The following is a 25609-nucleotide window of genomic DNA, read 5'->3' as shown; positions in this document are numbered from 1 at the left end:
TAAATGTTGATCTGCACTGTAGAATATTATGCAACAGTTTAAACTTGCTTTTGAAAAGTCAGTTTTACTTACTGAACTTACGTTCAGTAAGTTTTTCAAAAACAGTAATATAGGAAAATAGATAGTAATCAGAAAGAATGAAAGGTATCAGATGATGAAGTACGATCCCAACTATGTCAACAAATTTAAGATATACTTTTTTACAAGAATGGAATAAAGTATGCAAAACTTAGAAATTGATCCTCTTTGAGTGGTGACATTGGGGCAATTTTTGTTTTTCTCTCACAGTTTTCTATAATATTCAATTTTTTATAGTGAATTGATCATCAGGAAGGATTAAAGATATTACAATTTTTAGTTAAAGTAGAAAAGGAAAGGCCTGTCTAGGCCCAATAGAATGAAAACTCATCGAAATCCCAGGATTTAAGTGGTTTTAATTCCAATTGTGAAAAGGAATGCTTGAGCCCAAGTGATTTTTTTCAGTTTTGCTTTTGCTCCTAAGTAGTCAAGGTATGATTTATATGGTGCTAAAAGCTATGTGGTTAATGAGATTGTGTTCCAAGTATTGTTATGTGTGAAAGGGGCATATATGGTCAATGTGCATCTTACTGCACATGTAATCAATAGTAAATAGTCTTTCTTTTTTTTTTTTTTTTTTTTTTATGATAGTCACACAGAGAGAGAGAGGCAGAGACACAGGCAGAGGGACAAGCAGGCTCCATGCACCGGGAGCCCGATGTGGGACTCAATCCTGGGTCTCCAGGATCGCACCCTGGGCCAAAGGCAGGCGCCAAACCGCTGCGCCACCCAGGGATCCCAATAAATAGTCTTTCAATAGTAAAGACTGAGCTTTGGAGCCAGTCTCTGCCACCTGCTAGCTTTGGAATTTTGGCCAGGTTATGTAGTCTCAGTTTCCTTATCTGTAAGCTGGGATTGTGAGGGTCAGATGATACAGTCAGTGCATATGAAAGACTAGCTCAATTCTGATACATGGTAATCACTCAGATGATATTATAGCTGACATGGTAAATGGTGGCTGATAGAATAATACCCCTGAAGGAAGACTTCTCCCCATTTTTTTTTTATATCTAGTATTTCGGAGAGACAGCATTTATTTATTTATTTTTAAAGATTTTCTTTACTTGAGAGAGCAAAAGAGCATGAGCAGAGGGAGGAACAGAGGGAGAAGAAGCAGCTGACTCCCCAACTGAGCAGGGAGCCCAATGAGGGCTCAATCCCAGGACCCTGAGATCAGGACTTGAGCCAAAGGCAGACATTTAATTGACTGAGCCATCCATGTACCCCAGAAGAGGCAATATTTAAAATATTGGGTTTTTTGTTTGTTTAACACATTAATACTCCAAAGATTATGAAGACAAAGTAGATGTTCTGTTTCCCCTTTTATCCCTCTGAGGATGGACATGTCCCACCCCTTACTCCAGCCTTGTGTAAGCATAAACACAAGATGACTAGCGTTGCTGTTTCTGCCTTATGTATTACCCTGTAACTTTTCCAACAAGCCAGTGGTTATAGAATTTTCGATGGGTGTTGCTCTGAGTTCATAGATTCAGATTTAACTAATTTTTAATAACTGCATAACACCCTAAATAAGGTGGCTATGCCAGAGTTCATTTGTACATAACTCTATTATAGATATTCAGGTTGTATTTAGTCTCCCACCATCTACTACAAATGACGTTTACTGCACCATCCTTGTAAATAATCCTTAAGATCCATTGCTTTTATTTCCTCAAAGTGGCATTGCTGAGTTAGAGTATGTGCTAATTATAGTGCAGAGGGATTTGAGGTTCTAAAAGCTGTAGAAAGCGTTGTTGGTTCCTGGCCTCGCACAATCTAGTTGAAGGATAGATTTGCCTTTCTTTTCCCAGGAAATTTGCCTTTCTTTTCCCAGGAAATTTTTGCTGATATACAAAGATTTCAGTAGACAAGGTTTATTTCCAGGGAGAGTTGAAATCCTTAACATTCTGAAACATACATATAAATCAGTAGAGCAAAGGGAGCCTCTTCTTTTTTTTTTTTTTTTAAATTAAGATTTTATTTATGAGAGACAGAGAGAAAGAGGAAGAGACACAGGCAGAGGGAGAAGCAGGCCCATGCAGGAAGCCTGATGTGTGGGACTCGATCCCGGGTCTCCAGGATCACCCTGGGCCAAAGGCAGGCGCTAAACCGCTGAGCCATCCAGGCGTCCCAAGGGAGCCTCTTGAATTAGGTTTACTCTATAGTATTTAAGGTATTTATCAGATCTGAATTTGTTAGAAATTGTACATATTTAAGTTTCTCAGTCTTTAAGAGCTAAGAGTCCAACCTGAGAACTGAAGCCCTAGACAGTTGCCCTCCTGTCCCCCACCCAGGGGGAGAGCCATCCCTGCAGATAGCATCTTGTCTCCAGAGGCACAGGCTTCCTCAGCACTGATGCAGTCAGCTGAGCCCATTTTCAGTTTTGAGGTCACTAGTGGTAATAGGAATGTCAGTGTGCTAACCACTTGTTTTTGTAACAGTAAAGTTACTGTGCTCGAAGCAGGTGCCTTTTCTTTGCAATGTCCCTGAGAGCTGCTTAGTACAATGTTAACGTTTTTACAAGTACTCACTTAGGTTGTGTGTGTGTGTGTCTAATAGGGGACAGAGAGCAGAAAGGACGGTTAGGATGGGCTTTCTGTGCGTGTGTGTGCATGTGTGCATGTCGTCTACCTATTATATAGATGCCAACCTGTAGCATGACCATCTCTGTTTAGAAGCTTTGTTTTCTCCCATTTGTAATTAACGTTGGGTTACATCAGTTGGGATTATGCAACTCTGTTACAGCTGACACTAGTTCATACCTGTTTCCATTCTTTTCTCCCCTCTGATTCAACTTCTTGGCTCTGGAGAAGTGATTGCATTGTAACATTTTAGAACCCTCTTGGTTGTATTCCTTCTCACTGAAGTGGTCACTCTATTCTGGAACCCACTGGGCAGCATCCTGTCATGGTTCCCAGTCAGCGAGACCTGCAGTTGCTGGTTTTGCATTCACGGTTTGTCTCCTTGTGATAAATAGCCTTACTTTAAAACTTCGATAACCATTGGCTTATTGGAAAGCAGTTCTTACTCTTGTGACACTTGGCAGTCTGCGTTTCCTTGGGTTTCCTGCAGTATTCAATGACAGGAACAATAAGGACAGTGACTGTGGACAGATGACTAGCGCTCACCGTGTGCCAGGCACTGGGCCAGGACTTGATGTATTGCTAACGGGTGCAGTCCAGCAGCTCTGCGGGGTGGGCACTGTTACCACCCCATAGTACAATCGCAGAAAGTGAGGCGGCCTCTGAGCTGTGGTTATATGGCCTGAGGGTGGCCCGTGCAGGGAAATCACTCCACATCTGGACAAGGTTCACCGGTGGGGCTGGAGCAACCAAGGAACGTGGCGATGTAGCCAGGGCAGCTGGGCGCTGGGTGCACACCGACCCACTTGGAGAGAGAGTTGGCAGAGAGGCGTGGCCGCCGCATATGTTTGGATAGGAAGTGACATGGGTGAGTCCTCCCATCCGAAAGCCCTGGACATGTGAGGGGAGTTGAGGGAACTCAGGCACAGGCAGGAAGGAAACGGGAGAGGGAGGTGTGGAAAACTTTGCTAAGGGAGGTCACTTGCCACAGCCTCTGGTGAAGAGCCCCCTGTCTCGATCAGCTCCGTCCCTTCGGGGTGCACATCCCAGAGGAGGGTGAAGCAAGTTGGAGGTATGTTTACCTTCAGCGAGTTTCTTTTGTTTTGATGAGTGAGTCATATGAACAGGCTGGAAAAATCTCTTCGTTTGCTCCTGTGATTGTGTTTTTCAAAGTGGTTTTTGAAGGGGTGGTATGGGATGGGCTAGGATTATCCCTCTCTGCAGTGCAGACTGAAACTGTAGAAGCAAAGTTGTCTAGGTAAGAGGCACTGGGTTTGGAAGGGGGGGAGGAGGAGGAATGGGATGCAGTGACGGAGCCAGGACCCCGATCCTGCTGCCATGCCCTCTGGATAGACCATCCTAGGACTCAGGACCATTTCCACCATATTGGAATAGAGTCCACTCTGGGTGAGCATAGATAGACTGCAGATGGCATGTGGAAGCCTTCCTTATAAAATGTTGGCTATTTTCATGATGATTTTTATATCACCAGGTTGTTTCCTATCTCCTTTCTGGGCCTTTTTAGCATGGTTCATTGAGTAAGAGCCCAGGGTCAGCTAGTGGCATTAGTAGCTGTGTGATCTTGGGCAGGGTCATAACCTCTCCAGCCTTGGTGCCCTAGTCTCAAAAAGGGGGAGTCAGGAATAGCCATCTCATAGGGCCGTTGGAGATAATTCTTAGCAGAATGCCTCCATCATTGTATCTGCTTTAAAAATTACTGTCTTCTTAGTGTTCTGACACTCGCAGGACCCTCCCCTGTTTTGCTTCCTCGCTGTGATTAGCTGTGACATTCCAGGACGCACATCACCATGGGTGTAGACACTGACGGCAAAAAGAACTGGATTTGGAGAGCTGCAGATTCTACAGTCTCTCAAAGAAGGGTGGAGTCTCGTAGACAAAGCATTCCTGGCGTGAATAGACAGAGAAAGCTCCTCAGAGAAGTAAGCCAGCGTCAGGTGTTCTGATACAGTTGATGAAGCAAGTTGCACGGGGAAAAAATCCCTTATCCTCTGCCTGACTGATTGTTCTTTGCATCTTATTCAGCTTGTCAACTTTAACTTGCAAAAAAGAATTTTTCTTGCCCTCTTTTAAAAATGGAATGAAAAACCATTACTGTCAGTTTCATCTGGTTAAAGGCAAGTTTCGTTTTGGAAGGGCAAGAGGGGTTTGCATGGCAGGAGACTTCTGACCCCTTTTTCCTGTAGCAAACCCCCACAAAGTGGGCACTGTTTTCTGTTTTACCAGATTACTTTATAAAGTGCCATTTAGGGGCGCCTGGGTGGCTCAGTGGTTGAGCGTCTGCCTTTGGCTCAGAGCGTGATCCCGGGGTCCTGGGATTGAGTCCCACATCGGGCTCCCCGCAGGAAGCCTGCTTCCCTCTGCCTGTGTCTGCCTCTCTCTCTGTGTCTCTCATGAATAAATAAATAAAATCTTAAAAAAAAAAGGTGCCATTTTTTTTTAAAAGATTTTATTTATTCCCAGAGAGGCAGAGACACAGGCAGAGGGAGATGCAGGCTCCCTGCAGGGAGCCTGATGCGGCACTCAATCCCGGGACCCCAGGATCATGCCCTGAGCCAAAGACAGATGCTTAACCGCTGAGCCACCCAGGTGCCCCAAGAGCTATTTTTTGGGGTTATTTTTAACCACCATGCATGGGACTGTTTACAAGTATACTTATTTACTGCCATCTTAACCAAAGTATGCTGGATGTTACTCATCCGTCCCTATTTACTACAGGGTGCTTTCAACACAGTCTTCCATGCTGTGGAATGCTTATTTTTATAGTTTACCTCCCTCATTGCCATTTTAATTCCCTGCCCACAGACTTTTCTTTATCTATTTTAAATCTGCTAAGGGCTAAGAAGCAAAGTATGTAAAGGTATATAAAGTTGGAGTAAATGAACTGTGAGGGTGGTTTGCCTTTTTTTTGTTTCTCGAGCAAAGCGTATGTTGTTGGAATTAAGGACTTTGTGATATTCGATGGTTTAAAGGATATTTTGGTTCCATTTCCTGGTTTTCAGCAATATTCTACATGTATGTAGTTGCCCACATAGCCACCTTTTGTGGAGGTGAGGTGCCATTCCAATGGTGCTAGGGCAGAAATCTTTGTTCTAACTTCAAATACAGCTCCAGATTTGGACAAATTTCTCTCCCTCCCAACACTGGATGTTTAAAAGTGAGTTAGCTGGAAGGAGAGGAAGGAATTGAAAAATGTGACCATTCTGTTTTTGTTGTTCTAATTATTTAGCAACCAACAGTTCTTTGGCTTGTGTTTTAAACCTTGTACCAAATTTTACTCAGCTTCAAAAAATTCAATATATGGCTGTAACCTGGGCACTCTGTAGCACTAAAACTTACAGAAAGTGTGATTTTCACTGAACACAACTACGTTCCTCTCTGCTCTTCTGTAAGTGGGAACCAAAGAAGGATTTTCCATAGTCCTTTTTGCCCCGTATCCTCCTACCCCTTTTTAAAACTCTCCCTAGAAAAATGACATAGTACTTTTCAAAACTGAGCTGTGCCTAATGCAGGTTTATACACAGGATGGACTAATTGCATCATTTTTTCCTTTCTCACACCCAGACTAGGGTTACATAGTTCTGTGAGGTGTGCTTGGGAGTTGTAATAATGTGGAATGCTGGAAAAGTTCCAGAGACTGTTAGTAAATACAGAATGCAGCTGAACAGCAGTTACCTTCTGTTCGTGATTTCAGAACTTACCCTTAGGAAAAAACAACAACAAGGCAAGTCTGTATAACATGGCATGGGAAATAAAAGGATGACCGTGTTAAAAATTTGGATTTTAATTTTTCCCTTTCCCCTAAAGACTGTACGGGTAATTCAAGAAAGAGGAGTAAGCTGTATTTGGTTGATATCATGAGAAGTCTCTCCACATCTTACCCATCATATTTAAAATTTTTTAGATCAGCCAACTAGTGCTCGCTTCGGCAGCACATATACTAAAATTTAGATCAGCCAAGTGACTTTTTTTATATGAGAAACCTTGCTTTGCTTTGTGTTTTTAACATGGCAGGTGTTTTGTTGTTATGTTTAGGGGGGAGAAAAGAAAATAGAAGGTGCTAGAAAATCGAAGGTGCTAGAAAATCTGCAGCTGATAGTTAAAAAGATGAAAACTTACATATTATATCTTTTTTAGGAGGCTGATTGGTCAGGAATAAGTTTTAGAAGTGACTTTGAAGCTTTTCTGTATGTTCTTTCCTACTGTATGTAGCCTATTCTATTGAAGGCCTTTAGTGTAGTGTTTACAGAGCAAATATCCCTACAAATTGCTTTCAGCAATCACGGGCACACTGGAATTCTTTATCACATCAGTAATTCCATTGTAGTTTCTGCAAAGAACCTCCATGGGATGTGGCATCTCTCTGGTCTTTGAGACCACCCCCAGTCTAAGACACATCAAGGGCTGGAAAAGGCAAACTTGGGTGGTAGGAATGTTATTTTGGAAATCTGGGTTCAATTTTTTTTTTTTCTTCCAAAGAGCACCAGCGAGCCGAATTAACTTCTCATCCCTCTTCTCCACTGTTTAGCCTCTCTTAAGCCCCTACAAGTCAGACCTCTCCCAGGCTCCAGATTCCTCAGGTGGCACTTGAGGTCACTTGAAGGCCCCTGCCCTAGCTTAGCCTCAAAAACTCGACTATTTCAGGATTCATTCTTTGATTCATCATAATGACAAATATTTATTTAGCTTTCTGCTGTGTCCAAAGGAAGACCACAAATCTGAATCTGACACATTTCTTTCCCTTTGAAATTCTATTTAGGGAGCTAAAACGCATCCAGGGGTTTCTCTAGGGTGAGGGAGACTGTGATATGCCATCAGCTATAGAGACACAACCATATGGGTTATTAGACCAATGACCATAAATTGCAATCAATTTCCATTGGGGGAAAAAAACAGTTGTTTAACACAACACACTATATACCTGTTGTTGACGAAGATAAGAAAAAGGCCATGGCCTTCCTACCCATGTAGGATGGACTGTTTATGGGAGCATTTCTTCTAATGGTTGGCTCCTTTTTGCTCCAGGTGTCAGCATTTGGGGGATTACAAAGTAGAGTGCTGAGAGGATACGTGGGTCAAGTTTTATACTTGGTCAGTTTCCCCAGGACTTGTCATACCTTCATGTTCAACTCCATGTTGTTTGCTTTGCCTTTTTTTTTTTTTTTTTTTAAGACTGTAGGTGATAAGATACCCAAGTCCTTCTTTTTATAGCTGCTCTACTATCCTTTGAGCAAACGGGGCTTCCTGTCCTGGGGGGCATGGGAAAGGGACATGTTTCTACCTGTTGAGTTCTTCACAGAAGCATTTTCTCACTGGCTTCTCACAAACAGGTGGGGAGGGTGTTATTTTCACAGATGAGTAAACTGAGGCTGGGACAGGTTACGTCACTTGGCATTCACCCAGGCCAGTTCTTGCAGGAAAGTTTGCACATGTTCCCTTTGTTTCCAGAGTAAAACTCTGGTCCTTAGAGAGGACCTCCCTGCTCCACTGTACTTCACACCTTCTCCATGTGGGTGTCCTTCCTCCAGGCAGCCTTCCAAACACACTTCCCAGTTGCTTCAAGGAATGGACCCCAGAGCCTGAGAGGTCAGAGAGTTGGTGGCACTTTCCCTGTGTGTTTTTTTTTTTTTTTTCACATTTGCTTCTTATCCCCGTGATTCTAGTCACTTGAAGGGCTAGGGTCTAACTCTTATCCGATGCTATCTTTCTCACTCTGGTATATCTTTGAAAAACAGGATCAACAGATGATGTTTTGAAGTTAGAGTACGTTACTGTTTGTCTTGAGAAAAAATTATGGTCAGCACTGTTGGTTTCACTATTTATACTAACAACAACAACAAAAAGTCCCTTCCATTAAAGTTCCATGAATGGGTCTCAGCAACATTTGCAGCCTGGTATTATTTACTGGGTATGTTCTTATAGATAAATAAAACTCTAGACTTTATTTGTAAAGAAAAAAAATGACTTTATTTGTAAAGGAAAAAATGTAAATTTTTTCCATTAAAAAAATCTTATGGTAAACAGAATTGACGACCCCCTAATTAACCTCTTTTGAAAAGCCAATTTCATCAGAAAATCTAAAGAGTCATAAACATGTGACCTTTTTATTTTTATTTATTTTTTTTTAATTTTTTTTAAATTTTTATTTATTTATGATAGTCACAGAGAGAGAAAGAGAGAGAGGCAGAGACATAGGCAGAGGGAGAAGCAGGCTCCATGCACCGGGAGCCTGATGTGGGATTCGATCCCAGGTCTCCAGGATGGCGCCCTGGGCCAAAGGCAGGCGCCAAACCGCTGCGCCACCCAGGGATCCCAACATGTGACCTTTTTATGAGAATATGGCACTTAGTTCTAGGTTTTATAATGTTGTTCATGTGCTAAAGTAAATATGATGGGGCCCCTGAGAACCACACGAGGAAGGTCATGAGAGTGCCAGGAGCCAGACTTAATTAATGGAGAGGACTTGCTTGTAATAGATCTCACAGGCAAGTCTACTGTCTGTGGCATATCTTCATCCCTGCTCCCTCTGGTCGTCAAGGACAAAGCAGAAGAATTGGGCTTAAAATACAGAGGGTGCTGGGTTACGTATAACGTCGAACTCTGTGCCTATAAATGGTTAAAAGATGGACTCATGATACATGTGCTATGGATTCCTTGAGAACTAGACATGGAGGATAATTCATGGGCTATTAAAATGTTAAAACTGAAAGGGACTAAGAGGTCATCTTTTCTAATCCTATCGTTTCAGATGAGTGTCACATAGATTGTTTACTTGAAATCATTTAGGTGGAACCCATCCTAGAGGTGAGGGGTGGCTTCAATGAGCATCTGAAAGCTCTTTCTTCCAGAAGGACAGCTCTACGGCCACACAGGTTCTGGGTGTGAAGGCCATGAACTTTTAATTTAGGTGAAAGATCTGGGTGTGAAAGAGAGAAAAAACATGTCTCTAGCTCCAGAGGCATTTAGAGTCAAAAGTGCTAATACTTTAAACACAAGTTTGATGAGTATGTTAAAGTAAGCAGAAATGATGTGGGAGTTCAGACAAAGAAAGAAGACTTTGATGGGAGGGATCAGAGAAATCTATTGAAAGAGGCAGCTACGTTTCAACTGAGCGATAAGGACTATGTTTAGTACTGGCATTGAGGGTTGCCTTTTTTTTTTTTTCTTAATCTTTTGATTATGAACATTTTTAGGTAGACAGAAAAGCTGAAAGAACAGTGAAGTCAATATCTCTACACTCACCATCTAGATTCAACAGCTGTTAATGTTTTGTCATATTTCTTCAACTCTTAATTTGTCTAGGTATATATTGCTTTTTTAAGCCATTTTTGAATAAATTACAGATATTATGACATCTTTACTGTTAGATGTATCCACTGGCATCTCTTGAAGCATTCTGTTAGACAAGCACAATTCCACTATCAAAAGCAGAAGAAAATTATCAGCAATACATTAATATCATCTAACTTCTAGGGTCTATTTCAAATTTCCCTTGTTGCCGCTTGTCTTTTATAGCTATTTTTTAAAACCTGGATTTGATTAAAGTTCACACATTGCATTTTGTTTTTATAGGTCCTAAATCTTTTCTACTCTAGAGCTGTCCACCTCCCCCTGCTCGCTCGCCTGCCTCATTCAGTTTTTTTTTTTTTGTTTCACAACATTGACTTTTCAGACCAGTTTTCTTATAACTTTTTTCTTGATACCTTACCTGGCAAGTTTCTTGCAAACTGGATATTTTAAAAATCTTTAAAATCGTCAGGCATTTTTTAGGAGATCTATTGCCAGATTTGTCAGTTGTTGCTTCTGACATACCATTTTTGGTAGCTAATATATTTTAAGCTAATCTGTATTTGCAAAAATAATATAAGGCAACTATAAAATGTTAAAACAGTTCAGAAATGTATAAAATAGGCTTCTATATAAAACCACCTCTGTGTAGCCCTATTAATCCTTTTAGTGAACATACATTCTTTCCCATTACATTGTGGTTTTTTGTTTAGTATAAAAATTGCAATCATCTCTATATTTTGTGTATGTTTACTTTTTATTTCACTAACTGTGCATTATGGATGGCATTCTGTAAAACATACAGCACAGATTGTTTTTAATAGTGGCTGGGATGAACGTGTACCTAGCCAGCCACATTCTTTCATAGGTGTTTAAGGTGAGACACACCCAAATGTAAAGTGCCTGGCCCAGGATTAAAAATGTGGCCTATGCCCACAGAACAAATATTTTTCTCTGTTTGAGGTTCCCTGGTTTATATATGAGTTAAATCTTAGTGTCTGCTCTCCTGTGCTTCAACAAGTGAAAGAATGTGTGAGTAGTCAACTCTTAAGGGCTCTGTATTTGAATTCTGGCTCTCTCTTTTTTGCTTTTTTGGGTGGATCCCTACATAGTCTTTTCTACAGATATCAGATCATCAGGTTGGCCTACCTTAGAGGTAAACAGGACACTGTGCCAACACAAAGTGATTTAGAAATGTTAATAGATTTCACCAAGCCACAGTCTCTAGAATGTGTATTTTAAGCCATCATAAAACATATACCTGTCATGCTAAGGAATGTGCTGGAGGGCAGGCACATCAAAGACTGGCCGAGGGAGTCTGGGAAGTATGTTTTGCTGTGTTGTAGGGTTGTGCCCTGACAACCTCAGTGAGGCCTGGGGTACTGACAGGGAGTGGTTTCTAAATAGTGAAGCCATTTTATTTATTAATTCAGGAATTTCTGTTAGTAGTTATTTGCATTTGCCCATCTAAGTGTCTGGGAGCTCATAGGTAATTCTGTGGATGAAGGGTGTGAAGACAGACCGAATCTGCTTGAGTTAGGGAGTCAACAGAACAATCATAGGAGCAAGTGATGGTCTTTTGAACTTAACGGAGAAGAAAGAGTTGAGCAGAGAGGCTGCCTGGACATTTCTGGCTTCTTTGGAAGATACACTTAATGAGCTCCCAGTGGGAGTGTTGGCTGGCTCAGGGTGGAACAGTAAGGCCACTTTTATTGTTGTTGTTTTATTCTGGTGTTCTCCATGACAATCACATCATCACTTGACTTTCGTGGGACATCAGGATGTCCATATATCCCATTACTAGTAAGTTAAATTATCTATAATTTGGTGACAGGGCTTTTGCATCAAGCATTTTGTAAAAGAACAAAATGATGGGCGACTCCCCCACATCTAACTGTTCAACTCTTTGGTAAAGAAAAACGCAGAGAATCATGATCTTAAATCCACAAAAGGATTCATATATTTAAAACTTTTTCAAACGTACGATGTTATTGACTCTGTAAAATGTGCATTCCTTCCATTTTCTGTCATCCATTCTAAGTGTAGAAGTAAGAAAGTAAAGTAAATAAAATAAATATTAAAATTAAAGACAAATGTTAATGAAAAAGAAAGAGGCAGTGTTGCAAAGAGGAACAAGGAACGAGAGAAGAGTCTATGTTCAGGATCAACGAGTCACTTAGATCATTAAAGCTCCCTTCTTCTGTTGAAGGGGATCCTAAAATCTACACCATCTGGTGGGGTTAATGAGATCAAAATGAGATAATCTATTTAGAAGGTAAGCAGGGCTCAGATTCCACTCCTGCTGCTTTCTTGAGTGGATATAGGATGATACACGAAAGAAGCGCGTGAACTTCAGTTGCACAGACATGGGTTTGAATTCTGGCTCTGCCGTTCACTCTGTGCATCCTTGGATGAGTTCCTTTCATCTCTCCGACCCTCTGTGTCCTCAGCTGTCCAGTAGATTTGATCAGATCTGCCCCCTTGTAAGATAAGTAAAGAGCCTGCCAAGACCTCAGAAGCCGCAGAGCTTGCAGGATCTCGAGTGGGGATGTTCAGCCGTCGGGGGCCGTGGGCTCACGTGCGGGGAATGTGCCACAGCGTCCAAAGCTCCCTCGGGGCTCATGACCTTGCTGCTTTTCCCTTTGCAGCGCCCCTCGGGAGTGCCGCACCGGGCATGGCCACCTTTCCCGGCATCTGGAGGAGCACGTGTGCGAGTGTCCTCACCCAGTCACGAAGCTGCTGAGGCCGTCGCAGGGCCGTGGGCGCCAGGAGAGGAAGGCGGCGTCCGAGGGCCGCATAGCCATGCCTTTCGGCCTGAAGCTCCGCCGGACGCGGCGCTACAACGTCCTGAGCAAGAACTGCTTTGTCACGCGGATCCGCCTGCTGGACAGCAATGTCATCGAGTGCACACTGTCGGTGGAGAGCACGGGGCAGGAGTGCCTGGAGGCCGTGGCCCAGAGGCTGGAGTTGCGGGAGGTAAGAGCGGGTGTGCGGGAAGGGGTCCGAGCCAGAACTCTCCCGGGGCCGGCCACCTGCCCCAGCCTCGCGTCTAGAAGGATCCTGCTGTCCTTGGCCCGGGCTCGATCTTACAGCCTCTGTGCATCAGGAGGCCTGCTCCGGTGCCGTGCGGAGCAAGGACCCGGCCCAGAGCCTTGCACGGGGTGGTGGCTTCCCCTTTGTTCCCGCCGGTGAGGAGGTTGGGGGGCAGCGTCTAAAGTCATCGTCTGTCTCTAAAACCATTGAGTGGGTGGCCGGGGTCTTGGCAGCCAGCTGCACATCTAGGAGAAGACGCCCACTTAGGGGCTGGATGCAGCTGCTTTTTGTGTTTGTTTGTTTGTTTCTATATTTTCCTCTTCAAAGAGGGGGGAATAAATTGAAAAAGTGTTTAAAACAAGCAAGACCACTGAGGCTCTTATGGGCGCTTGTAAAATGGGCGTTTTGTTCCCTTCAAGATTCCTCACCACCCTGCTTTTCTTCGGGCCGCCTGTGAGACTCTTTTGGGTTTTAAGCAGAGCTGGGGTTGACCGTGAAGGCTGTCCCGTTATCACGGTCCCCAGTGAGACTCCCAGGCGCTGTGGCCCGGTAACATCAAGCAAGCCCTGCTCTTTCCAGTCTTCCAGACGTTCAGGCTCCGGGGAGAAGCCCACACACGCCCGTGTGTCCTCTGCCCGTGGGGCAGACAGGCCAAGGGGGGAAGGTTGGTGTGGTCGAATGGGTGCCAGTGCCGGGGTGACTACAGCCCCTGAGATCTGAGGACCAGGAAGAGCTCTGTGGTGGCCCCCTAGGCCCTGTGAGCACGTTGCCCCCCACCTCAGGGCGGGGGTGGTGTGAGGGGATGGTGCTGCTGGAAGCGATGGAGGTTGCTGTCTCTCCGCACACCCTCGTTCGTGATCCACCTTCTCACCACATACACAAAGGAATTGGGGTCAGGGAACGTCTTCTGTCCCCTTGGCGTCCTCCACAGGCCGACTGCCGTCCCCTGGGGGACTGTTTCACCTGAGCACTGCTGTCTCCTGCCAGTCTTCGTGTTTGTACTTGGGTTTCTGTGATCAGGGCTTCCTCTGACGTTTATTTTCCTGTAACAGAGACTCTCCTGTCCAACAGCTACATGGAGCTTGAGAGCTGGTCCCTTTTTGCTTCTTGGTAGCACCTTTGGGTGTACATATGTAAATATATGCGTGGGCATAAAGGAAAAACCTTAATAGTGAAGATTGGTTGTTTAGACGACTGGTCTAAAAGCTTTAAAAGATTGTTTAAAAAGATATGCAGTTAGTTCCACTTTTGAGTATTCTCAGTAACTCACATTAAAGTAACTATTCTTTGCATGCATCAGGGGGCACTATCGCATGTGCTTATTAAGTAGTCACAGTCTCAGTCTTCTGTGTCTGGGAATTGGGTTTAAATTATCATTCTGTCACTTAGTAGGTGTGCTTGGAAAAGTCACTGCCCTTCTCTGGGCATCAGTTTTCTCATGTGTAAAATGGGAATAATGGTACTCACCTTACTTGTCTTATGGACTGTTGTAAATAGTATAGAAAATGCCTAGTGCTGCATCGAATAATTTGTAATTGTCCCAGTTTTAGTGTCTTAAAAGATTTTTGATTGAAAAAAAGCTTGGGCGACCGCAGCGTGCCAGGGTACTATGTTAGGACTTGATGAATGAAGATAAATAGGGTATAATTTTGGTTCAAGAGATGCACAGGTGAGTAAGGGAATCCGGCATTTAAATAAGCAGTTCAGATTGAATGCTGTCCATGCTAACCTGCAGTGCAGGGGCAGGCCTGAAAGGCAACAGCTCTTCTTAGTGTTGTGCAGTACACAGTCTGCACCGCCGACCACTACGGCCCTGGGAGGGGGAGAGGGTGTTCGGTGAAAGATGAACAGAGCCTTCACTCTCTGCATGGGGACTTGAAGGATGCATAGGACTTCAGCAGGTGGAAAAGAAAGCAAGGCCATCCAGGGCATGGGGAATTGGATTTTTGAAAATCCAAGGACTCAAAAGGGCAGGCGCCCTTTTGGGGGTGGAGAAGGCATCTCTGTGAATCCCCAGGTAGAGGTAGAGTCTAAGGTGCAAGCGGAGGTGGGTTTGGAGAAGTATAGGGCAATAATTACTCTCTGCAGACTATTGTTTCTCTCAGGGAGAGGGCAAAGGTCAAACCCGGATTAGCTCACAACTGTGTTGTCACAAAGGATAAAGCAGTGAAGTCCAGATTCTACTGTCAAGTGTGTGTTGCAGGGTGATTGATCTTCTAATGCTAAGGTGGGGTTGACATTTAACGCTGGCTTTATTTTGACATGCTCTAAATGGGTGCATCCACATTAGAGCCAGTCACTTTCTTTTTTTAATTGTATGCTTTTGTTCTGTGACAGATGACATTGAAGGTACGGCCTTTTGTGAAACAATACTATAGCTACTTTCAAACTAAAGGAGGAGATCAAGCAATCTTCTCCTCTGTTCTTCACTTGCACATTCACACCTCAAGGAGGAATGCATTCTCCCAGAAGCAGGAGGAGGAGGGGATCAACATAGGGTCTGCTTTACTCACTTGACTTTCTTTGTATTCAGGTCATTTTCCAAATAGAGCTGATGGAGCTTGAGAAAGGAAAGTGAAAATCCGTCTAAACTATAGCAAAATGTTTAGTCTGTCTTAAAGCTTGGAAACCAGATAATTGTGGATATCTGGCTTCTTCATGAGAGGTGTTCTGGAGGCTAGATTTATCTTAGACTCTAGAAGAGCTTTATATTAGGAAAGGAAAATTAATTTTGATTTAATTTTTGATCTACATTAATTATTTGTGTTTTGCCACTTCGTTTGATCATTTTAGACTTTGGTTTTCTTTCTTTTCTTTTCTTTTTTCTTTTTTTTAAAGATTTTACTTATTTGTTCATGAGAGACACAGAGAGAGAGGCTGAGACACAGGCAGAGGGAGAAGCAGACTCCATGCTGGGAGCCCAACGTGGAACTCAAACTTGATCCTCGGTCTCCAGGATCATGCCCTGGGCTGAAGGCAGGAGCTCAACTGCTGAGCCACCCAGGCGTCCCTTCAGTTTTATTTCTTAAAGCAGTTTTAGCTTTATAGCACAACTGAATGGAAAGCAGAGAGTTCCACACACTTCCTGTTCCCCACTCCCACGCCATCCCCTACACCAGCGCAGAACATTTGTTACAGTTGATGAACCCGCATTAACACATCATTATCACCCAGATCCGTAGTTTACATTAAGGTTCACTCTTGGTGTTGTACATTCTGTGGGTTCTGACAAATGTGTAATGACATGTATCCATATGGTAGACTTTTTGGGAGTCACGTTTGGTTTTGTTGTTGTTGGTTTTTTTTTTTTTAAGATTTTATTTATTTATTCATGAGAGACACAGAAAGAGAGGCAGAGACACAGGCAGAAGGAGAAGGAGGCTCCCTGCAGGGAGCCCGATGCGGGACTCGATCCCGGGACCCCAGGACCACGACCTGAGCCAAAGGCAGACGCTCAACCGCTGAGCCACCCAGGCGTCCCTCACATTTGGTTTTGAACGTCCTGATGTGCTGACATTTTGAATGGCATCTAGAGAACCCAGGCCCTGGCTCATAGGATCAGCAAATACAGTCGTCCCTGAGGGAAGCTGAATAGGAGAGGGTCCCTGCTCCCAGAGACTCTGGAATTTAGAGAATAGGACAAACAAGAAACAAAGCAAAGGGAATAGCCCATGCTGAGGTAAAGAAACAGGACAGCCCATGGAATTTTCAGGGATGGGCAGAGTTCATTTTGCACTGATCTTGTGTGTGTGTGTGTATGTGGAGGGGTCATGGCAGGGAGGGTAGGAGTGTAGAAAGGCAGACGGGAGTCTGCTTTTGAAGGGTTTGATGTCTCTGGCTAGGGAGTTTCAACTGGATTCTGTTTCTAAACTGTGTCACAAAAATAATTAAAATAACCCTTACCTTTTAATGCACCACGTATTGTGCTGAGCACCCTCCCTATATCAATTCATCTAATTCTCTTAGCTCTGTGAGATGGCTCCTCTAGCTGTCTCCATGCTACAGACGGGGATACCACAGCACAGGGTGACCTGCTGGCCGTGACTGGGCTGGCTCCCACCCAGGCAGCCTGACTCTACTGTTCGAATTCCCAGGGGTGCATGTGTAGTGGTAGAAAAGGAGCTGTGGTAAAATGCTTTGGGAAACACCCTCATAAATGCTACTTTTTAAAAAGGTGTTGAACTCAGTGTTTCACAATTATTTTAGCCTTCTGTTAAATCCTCTTTGAATTGCCTGGAGAATAAAATGCTGCCATGAGATGGGAATACATCTAAGGGTTTCAAGGCGGAGTGTGACCATGAACACCTTGCATTTTAGGAAAAGTACCAAATAGCAGAAAGAGAATGAGGATTGGGGTAACAGGAGGGACAGAAGTGCTAGCCGGCTGGACCTAGCAATAGTGCTGGCAAGAAGAAATCAAATGGACTCCTTAGGGAAAACAAATTTTTAAAAATTGTTTTAAGTTCAGAAAAACAAAGTAGGTATGAATTTCTGGCTAGGAACTCTTTTTTTTTTTTTTTTTTTTAGATTTTATTTATTTATTTATTTAAGAGAGAGAGCACAAGCCAGGGGAGAGGGAGAAGCAGACTCCCCAATGAGCAGGGAGCCCAGTGCAGGGCTTGATCCCAGGACCCTGGAATTATGACCTGAGCTGAAGGCAGACGCTTAACTGACTGAGCCACCCAGGTGCCCCAGGAATTCTTATTGAGGAAGACACTTAAAATGTAGAGGCTCAGAAAATTAGAATTCTGATAATATTTCTTCCTCACTGCTGCCTGTGGAGGTGACAGCCATCTGTTACTGGGCATCATGGCCTCCCTCAGACCTCTGGTGGAGCCCAAGATCATTAAAGAGGACCAAGAAGTTCATCTGGCACCAGTCAGAATGATGTGTCAAAATTAAGTGCAACTGGCAAAAACCCAGAGACATTGACAGTAGGGTGCACAGAAGATTCAAGGGCCAGATCTTGATGCTCAACATGGGTTACGGGAGCAACAAGAAAACAGAGCACATGGTGCCCAGGGGCTTCTGAAAGTTCCTCATTCACAATGTCAAGGAGCTTGAAGTGCTGCTGATGTGCAATGAATCTTACTGTGCAGAGAGGGCTCACAATGTATCCTCCAAGAACCCAAAGCCGCTGTGGAAAGAGCAGCCCAGCTGGCCATCAGAGTCACCAATCCCATGCCAGGCTCAGAGTCACCAATCCCATGCCAGGCTGCTCAGGGAAGAAAATGAATAGACAGCTTATGTGCGTGTCGTATTTGTCTTAATAAAATCATAAAACTACAAAAAAGAAAAGAATTCTGATAATAGTTAAAACATGTTTGGATTAATGGATGTCACCCTTCTCTTCAAATGAGATCCTAGGTGGAACTTCAATCTATAAAATGGAGCTATTGTGTTTGCAGAGGGGTTGGATGTCTGGAACCCCATCTCCTTGTACCCTTCCTATCTTCCAATACAGTTTGAAAATCACTGACCTAAGTTAAGAGAGAAATAGTTAAAACAGTGTGTCTTGTGACTAACTCTCGTATGTAAAAAACAAAGGCCTGGAGAAGCACCAGGGTTTATGGCTATGAATGTGAGCCTAGACCAAGCTGCTTGAATTTGAGTCCTGCCTCTGCCACTTATTACCTATGTAATCTTGGATAGTTACTTAAATGCTCTGTGCCTCAGTGTCCTCATCTATAAATAAATGGAAATGGTAATAGTAACCTTCAGGACTTATTGGGAGGATTAAAAGAGTTAGTTTCTGCAAAGTTGCCACTGTTACATAGAACTTGGCACATAGGAAGCACTCAATATGGCAGTCCCCTTGGTGAGGCACCATGTGGTCTAGATCCTGCCGCATACTTCCAAAAAGTGGGCTCTTACCATTTTATAAGTTTGCCTGTTTCATTTTTAGATGGCTTGAATTGTTAGAAACTGTGATCATGCATTGAGCCAAAATCTTTCAGTTTCTTAAAGAGTTAAGATTGTATTCTCCAATATTATAGCCACTGGCCGCATGTGGCCACAAAACACTTGAAATGTGGCTACTTTGAACTGAGAACTAACTTTGCAGTTAGTATAAACACATATCAGATTTCAAAGATGTAGTATGAAAAAAGTTAAAATATCTCATGAGTCACTTGTATTAGTTACATGTTGAAACCATGCGATTTTGAATGTAGTTTATTTATTTATTTATTTTTTAAAGGTTTTATTTATTTATTCATGAAAGACACAGAGAGAGACAGAGAGAGGCAGAGACACAGGCAGAGGGAGAAGCAGGCTCCATGCAAGGAGCCCGATGTGGGACTCGATCCCAGGACCCCAGGATCACGCCCTGTGCCGGAGGCAGGCGCTAAACCGCTGAGCCACCCCGGGATTCCCCTTGAATGTTATTTTAAATAAGATTTATTAAGATTAATTTCACTTTCCTGTACTTTTTTAATGTAGCTGTTAGAAAATTTAAAATTAAATATGTGACTTACATTATATTTCTAGTAACAGTACTCTTCTTAGAAAAGTAAGAAGGCCATGTTAATAGTAATAAGGAATATTAAGAACTTTATTGGAATATGAAGAATTCCAGTAAAATGTAGAAATAGGCTAGATTATTTCCTTTAGGGATACTCCTGACTCTACTTTTAATTAAAAGATAATAAATGGGGAATCCCTGGGTGGCTCAGCGGTTTAGCGCCTGCCATTGGCCCAGGGCATGATCCTGGAGTCCTGGGATCAAGTCCCACATTGGGCTCCCTGCATGGAGCCTGCTTCTCCCTCTGCCTGTGTCTCTGCCTCTCTCTCTCTCTGTGTCTTTCATGAATAAATAAATAAATAAAATCTTTTAAAAAAATAAAATAAAAGATAATAAATGGAGGAGGGATAAAAAATTTCCACAAAGGTACCTTCGTGGCTAAACTTTATTCAAGACAGAGAACCATTGCTTTATTAGAAAATTGGACATCCACCTGCAGAAGAATGAAACTAGACCACTCTCTTACACCATACACAAAGATAAACTCAAATGGATGAAAGATCTAAATGTGAGACAAGATTCCATCAAAATCCTAGAGGAGAACACAGGCAACACCCTTTTTGAACTCGGCCACAGTAACTTCTTGCATGACACATCCACGAAGGCAAAAGAAACAAAAGCAAAAATGAACTATTGGGACTTCATCAAGATAAGAAGCTTTTGCACAGCAAAGGATACAGTCAACAAAACTAAAAGACAACCTACAGAATGGGAGAAGATATTTGCAAATGACATATCAGATAAAGGGCTAGTTTCCAAGATCTATAAAGAACTTATTAAACTCAACACCAAAGAAACAAACAATCCAATCATGAAATGGGCAAAAGACATGAAGAGAAATCTCACAGAGGAAGACATAGACATGGCCAACACGCACATGAGAAAATGCTCCGCATCACTTGCCATCAGGGAAATACAAATCAAAACCACAATGAGATACCACCTCACACCAGTGAGAATGGGGAAAATTAACAAAGCAGGAAACTACAAATGTTGGAGAGGATGTGGAGAAAGGGGAACCCTCTTGCACTGTTGGTGGGAATGTGAACTGGTGCAGCCACTCTGGAAAACTGTGTGGAGGTTCCTCAAAGAGTTAAAAATAGACCTGCCCTACGACCCAGCAATTGCACTGTTGTGGATTTACCCCAAAGATACAGATGAAATGAAACGCCGGGACACCTGCACCCCGATGTTTATAGCAGCAATGGCCACGATAGCCAAACTGTGGAAGGAGCCTCAGTGTCCATTGAAAGATGAATGGATAAAGAAGATGTGGTTTATGTATACAATGGAATATTCCTCAGCCATTAGAAATGACAAATACCCACCATTTGCTTCAACGTGGATGGAACTGGAGGGTGTTATGCTGAGTGAAGTAAGTCAATCGGAGAAGGACAAACATTATATGGTCTCATTCATTTGGGGAATATAAATAATAGTGAAAGGGAATAGAGGGGAAGGGAGAAGAAATGGGTAGGAAATATCAGAAAGGGAGACAGAACATGGAAGCCTCCTAACTCTGGGAAACGAACTAGGGGTGGTGGAAGGGGAAGAGGGTGGGGGGTGGGGGTGAATGGGTGACTGGCACTGAGGGGTGCACTTGACGGGATGAGCACTGGGTGTTATTCTGTATGTTGGCAAATTGAACACCAATAAAAAATAAATTTATTATTAAAAAAAAAAGAAAATCTACTCTTGGGAATGGTGAATTTGATAATTATCAGACCTCTCCTAAGGCAGGCTAAAAGAGCCCTGATTTCTAAAGGAGGCTTAAAAAAAATCCCTAACCATTCCATAGGGTGGGTGATGATCCTCAGATTTATCCCCTTTTCCTTTTGCAAATTTGTATTTTTGTTTTAACTGAAAGGTGATTTATCGCAAGCTATGGGCTACAGTAGAAATGTCCTGCATTCTGCTGTTTTCATAATGGCTAGAGTTTATAAAGGTACCAAATCTTAACTAGCTTAAGCTAACTTACATTAAAGATATTTCTGTGGTTTGATTTTATGCTAATCTTCTGGGCATTGGTAACATACCATGCTATCAGGAGAGGAATTAGACCGGGAAACTACTCCTATGGAAATGCCATAGGTTAACTCATAGGTTAAATGGAATACCTTGTTTCCTGGCCTGTCTGATAATAATGGAATTTGCTGTATTTGAGAGCAAGAGCCTCACCATATCCATCTGTGTTTGTATCTGCACAGGACTAAAATCACCACTAAGCAAGAATCAGCTGAAGAGTAGACTGCTGGGAGATCTCTGGTCTTTGAATGTTATATTGCTTTTTTGTCTTTGTAAAGATTATGACTTGAGACCTTGTTAGCATAATGTCAGTTCTGTGAGGCAAACTGGCACCAGTGTCTGTTTTCTACATAGATTGTAGGTGAAATAATTTCCCCTACAGTCTTCATCTTTCTGGATATTTTGAGTGAGCTGTATAACCTCAGAAGAGTGAGCCCCCCCCCCCCCCCCCCCCCCGGCTATGAGGTTTGCTTCTTGGGTCTGTGTTACTCTACAATTTCTTTTCCGATACTTTTATGAAAAATAGGCTAGGGAAATGAAGATGGGGCAGTTGTTAATTATAGACGTGTCAGTTATGGAAATCCCAGAACTGCCCAGAGTAGAGGTGGATCACAGACAAGTTGTTCATTACGATCGTCCAACTCATGTAGAGTGGTTTATTTTCCAAAGCCATTGGAATGAAATGGCATGAAGTGCTGTTTCAGAGTCTGCTTATAGTCATCTTTTGAAGCATTTTCCATGCCTCAGTGAAAGTTTTAATGCTTGCATGTAATTCCCGTCTATTTTATGTGGAGGCATACCAACTCTCTGTTCCTTAATTTACAACCTAAGCACTGGCTATGACAGGCAACCTATTACAACATAATGCAAGATATTTTAAACTTTTGCTTCTGGATGATTAACTCTTCAAAATGCTTGAGATAAGATCGTGGCTTTAATCCCTGGTAATTGCCAAGGCTGCATCTGTAACCCTTGCAAATAGCATTAAAGCTGTGCCAGTGGTCGCAAAACTGGAAAAACAAAATCCTCAAAAAAATCTTTCCCTATTAATAATAGCTCATGTGGGGGATACCACCATCTTTACAGGTAAATGAACAAACAAACCACAACTCAAACTATCTTTAAAGGCCCTTATTCACTAGAATCTTTTTCTAAGGTCCCTGAAGAGGGACCTTATTTTGGCACTAAAGTATTCACACACCAATCTGCCGCTGAAGAAACTAGCATATTTTTGAGTGCATGCATACATTTCTGCTTCCTCTGTTAAAATGAAAAACTCCAATTAGACCGGGAAACTACCTCTATGGAAATGTCATGTTAGGGTGTCTCTCCTTACACTGTTTCTCACTAGTGCATTTTTTGTCACTGATTCAGAGATGTGGTTCCTTTCCCTGGGAACTGGTTCTTCTGTCTCTTTTTTCATTGCAGTGAGCTCATTGCAGAACTCAAAGCACCAGACCTGCCTGTTTTCTAGAGAAAACTAGAGAAATGAAATGGGATTTATAGCTCACTCATAGGTATTATGAGGATTAGCTGGACCTGGCTTATGTTTAGAGCTGCAGGGAGAAATAAAAAGTGCCTGGAGTATTTACCTGGGCAGTACGATGGGATCTTTTTGGTTAGGGAGGAGACAGCTTCTATTTGGAATCACCCTACCACATTCTCCTGAACCATGTGGCAATGGTTAACAGGGGAGCTCAGCTTTCAGGATTCAGCAGGAGTTTAAGTTGGCAAGTCAATTATGAACCAGCCTTGTGTGGTCTCGGCTGGGCCTGATGGCATTAGTGGTCCCTTGGCTAATACAGAGGAAGTTGATTGGTGCACATGTTAGCTTAAGTGAGGGGTTAGCTGCTGATGCCATTTCTTGGGAGCCACGGTGGAGACATGGCAAGATAAACTCATGCTGCATCAGAAACTTGAAGGATGGGGTCTTTCTCCTCTGTTGAATACTCCAGGGTAGGGATATAGCTAGCCAGCAGAAGAATGGTGGGAGTTGTAGGGTGGAAAAGGAGGAAGTTAACTTTGGGCGTAGCTTTACAATGTGGTGTGGGCATGGGCATCTCATAAGTGGATTTTCTTTCCCACTAGATAACCGAATTCGGCATCTCTAAAATTAGGTTATTCTGGCCATGTAGGTAGGAACTGGGTCTTCCAGGTTATCTGCCTCTCAATTCTGCCTCGTGCTGGACACCCCATTTCTTGAGGAGGAGTGTAATTATTGCATTGTTTTTGTTTTTATTTCTTTTTAAAGATTTATTTATTCATGAGAGACACACACACAGAGAGAGAGAGAGAGAGAGAGAGAGGGGCAGAGACACAGGCAGAGGGAGAAGCAGGCTCCATTCAGGAAGCCTGATGTGGGACTCAATCCCGGGTCTCCAGGACCACGCCCCGGGCTGAAGGCAGGTGCTAAACCACTGAGCCACCCAGGGATCCCTACTGCATTATTTTTAAATGCATAGTGGGTCACTCAGATATTGTGTCTTCTGGAAAATGCCGTATGGCAGCAACAAAAACATCTTACGCCATGCATTAGGTTTTTGCAGTAGAAGAGGTTTATGTGTTTGTTCCCCAGCTCTGTACTATTGATTATGGCTCAAGACGATTTTTTTTTTTTAAGATTTCATTTATTTATTCATGAGAGACACAGAGGCAGAGACACAGGCAGAGGAAGAAGCAGGCTCCCCGCAGGGAACCTGATGTAGGACTCCATCCCAGGACCCCAGGATCATGACCTGAACCAAGGCAGACACTCAACCACTCAGGCATTCCTTGGCTCAAGACTATTACCTTGATTTCTCTTGTATCTCTTTCTCCTGTTCACTGTACGCATGCGTGTATCTGTGTACCCCATAGAACATTCCTTCTCAGGGTGTTTTTTTGGGGGAAGATCAGGTCTGATTTAATGATCAGGTAGGTGGGAATGAGAGGAGGAAATTTAAAATACTAGCCTTCAAAGCACAGGCTAGTAAAAATTTAAAAAACCTTTTTGGGGGGCAGAGTTGATCGTAGAATGTTGATGCAGTTAAGGTGGACCCGTTCTACGAGTGTTGCTGAATCAAGTGAATGTTGTAATTTGAATGAAGTATGGATCATAAAGTTATACCCCCAAATGTCAGAACTGCTTTTAGTGAAAGGTAATAAATCATGGTTGGCCTGTTTAAGCAGCTGCAAAGCTTCTCCTCCCTTTCTCCACCCAGGCTTTTTATAAAAGGGCTCTTTTCCAATGAAAATAAGTATTACATAGCATGTTACTGTTTACATATATTACCTCATTTATTCTATGCAAACTCACTCCTAGCTACCCAAGATGCTGTGCTCCATACAGGAATTCAGTAGAATGCAGAGCTGCCTTGTACCCTTTTCAGACAGTTAATTAAGTCCCAAATTACCTCATTTTAAGGTTAGCTTAAGCCTGCCTCATAGATCCCTTAGGACACGATCGGGGTGATGTTCCAATGTCCCATAAATACCAGTAAGCCTCTAAAGAAAATCTTAAGGGAGGCACTGTTTTGTAAATTTTTTTTCCTTAAACCTTTTAGGTTTTTATATTATTTCTAGGCCTCCCAGCTTCCACTTTTGCCTGCTTTTTCTCATTTATTTCCAGATAACCTCTGTTTTCTAATTCTATGGTTCATAGATATGCCAGGAGTGCTGGCGAAAACGATTCTTGCCTTCTTTCATTTACTGATGACGATGGTAATGACGGTGATGATGATGATGACAGTAGCAGCGACAGAAAAGTACCATGACTGAAGTAGTTACTTAACATGCGTCGTGTGCACGGTTCGAGACATGATCTCATTTATGCCCCTTGCAGCCTGTGGGCGATGGCCATAAGCATCACCCCATCTTACAGATGAGAAAGCTCTGACACTCTGGAGGCTCAGCAACTTGTCTGGAGTTATTAAGGCAGTGAGTGCAAGCACTGGGAGATGCACAGACTTTCGCAGCCTATTTTCTTTCTCTTCAGCCACGTCTCATTTCCCCTGCGTCATCCATCACATTGGAACAACTAACAGACTCACCGCAGCTGGAAAGTGAACCATAGGGTCAGAATTCA

The 25609-nt window shown here is 43.0% G+C and overlaps 1 protein-coding gene across 3 annotated transcripts in view; it reads left to right on the top strand.

Moving 5' to 3' along the window:
• Positions 1–25609, top strand: part of PTPN14 (protein tyrosine phosphatase non-receptor type 14) — a 180363-nt gene that overhangs the window by 56970 nt on the left and 97784 nt on the right. For 2 of the 3 annotated variants that reach the window (XM_025429920.3, XM_035718491.2), the window contains exon 2: positions 12614–12941. In XM_025429920.3, the coding sequence (XP_025285705.2) occupies positions 12768–12941 (174 nt within the window). In that variant the 5' untranslated portion in view covers positions 12614–12767. Of the gene's footprint in view, positions 1–3588; positions 3733–12613; positions 12942–25609 lie in introns of those variants that run through there. The other variant, XM_025429921.3, reaches the window with a different exon arrangement.

The sequence above is a fragment of the Canis lupus genome, chromosome 7 (genome assembly GCF_003254725.2).
Source record: "Canis lupus dingo isolate Sandy chromosome 7, ASM325472v2, whole genome shotgun sequence".
NCBI classification, from domain to species: domain Eukaryota; kingdom Metazoa; phylum Chordata; class Mammalia; order Carnivora; family Canidae; genus Canis; species Canis lupus.
The sequence above is the reverse complement of the archived record's forward strand: the minus strand, read 5'-3'. Positions and strand labels throughout refer to the sequence as shown.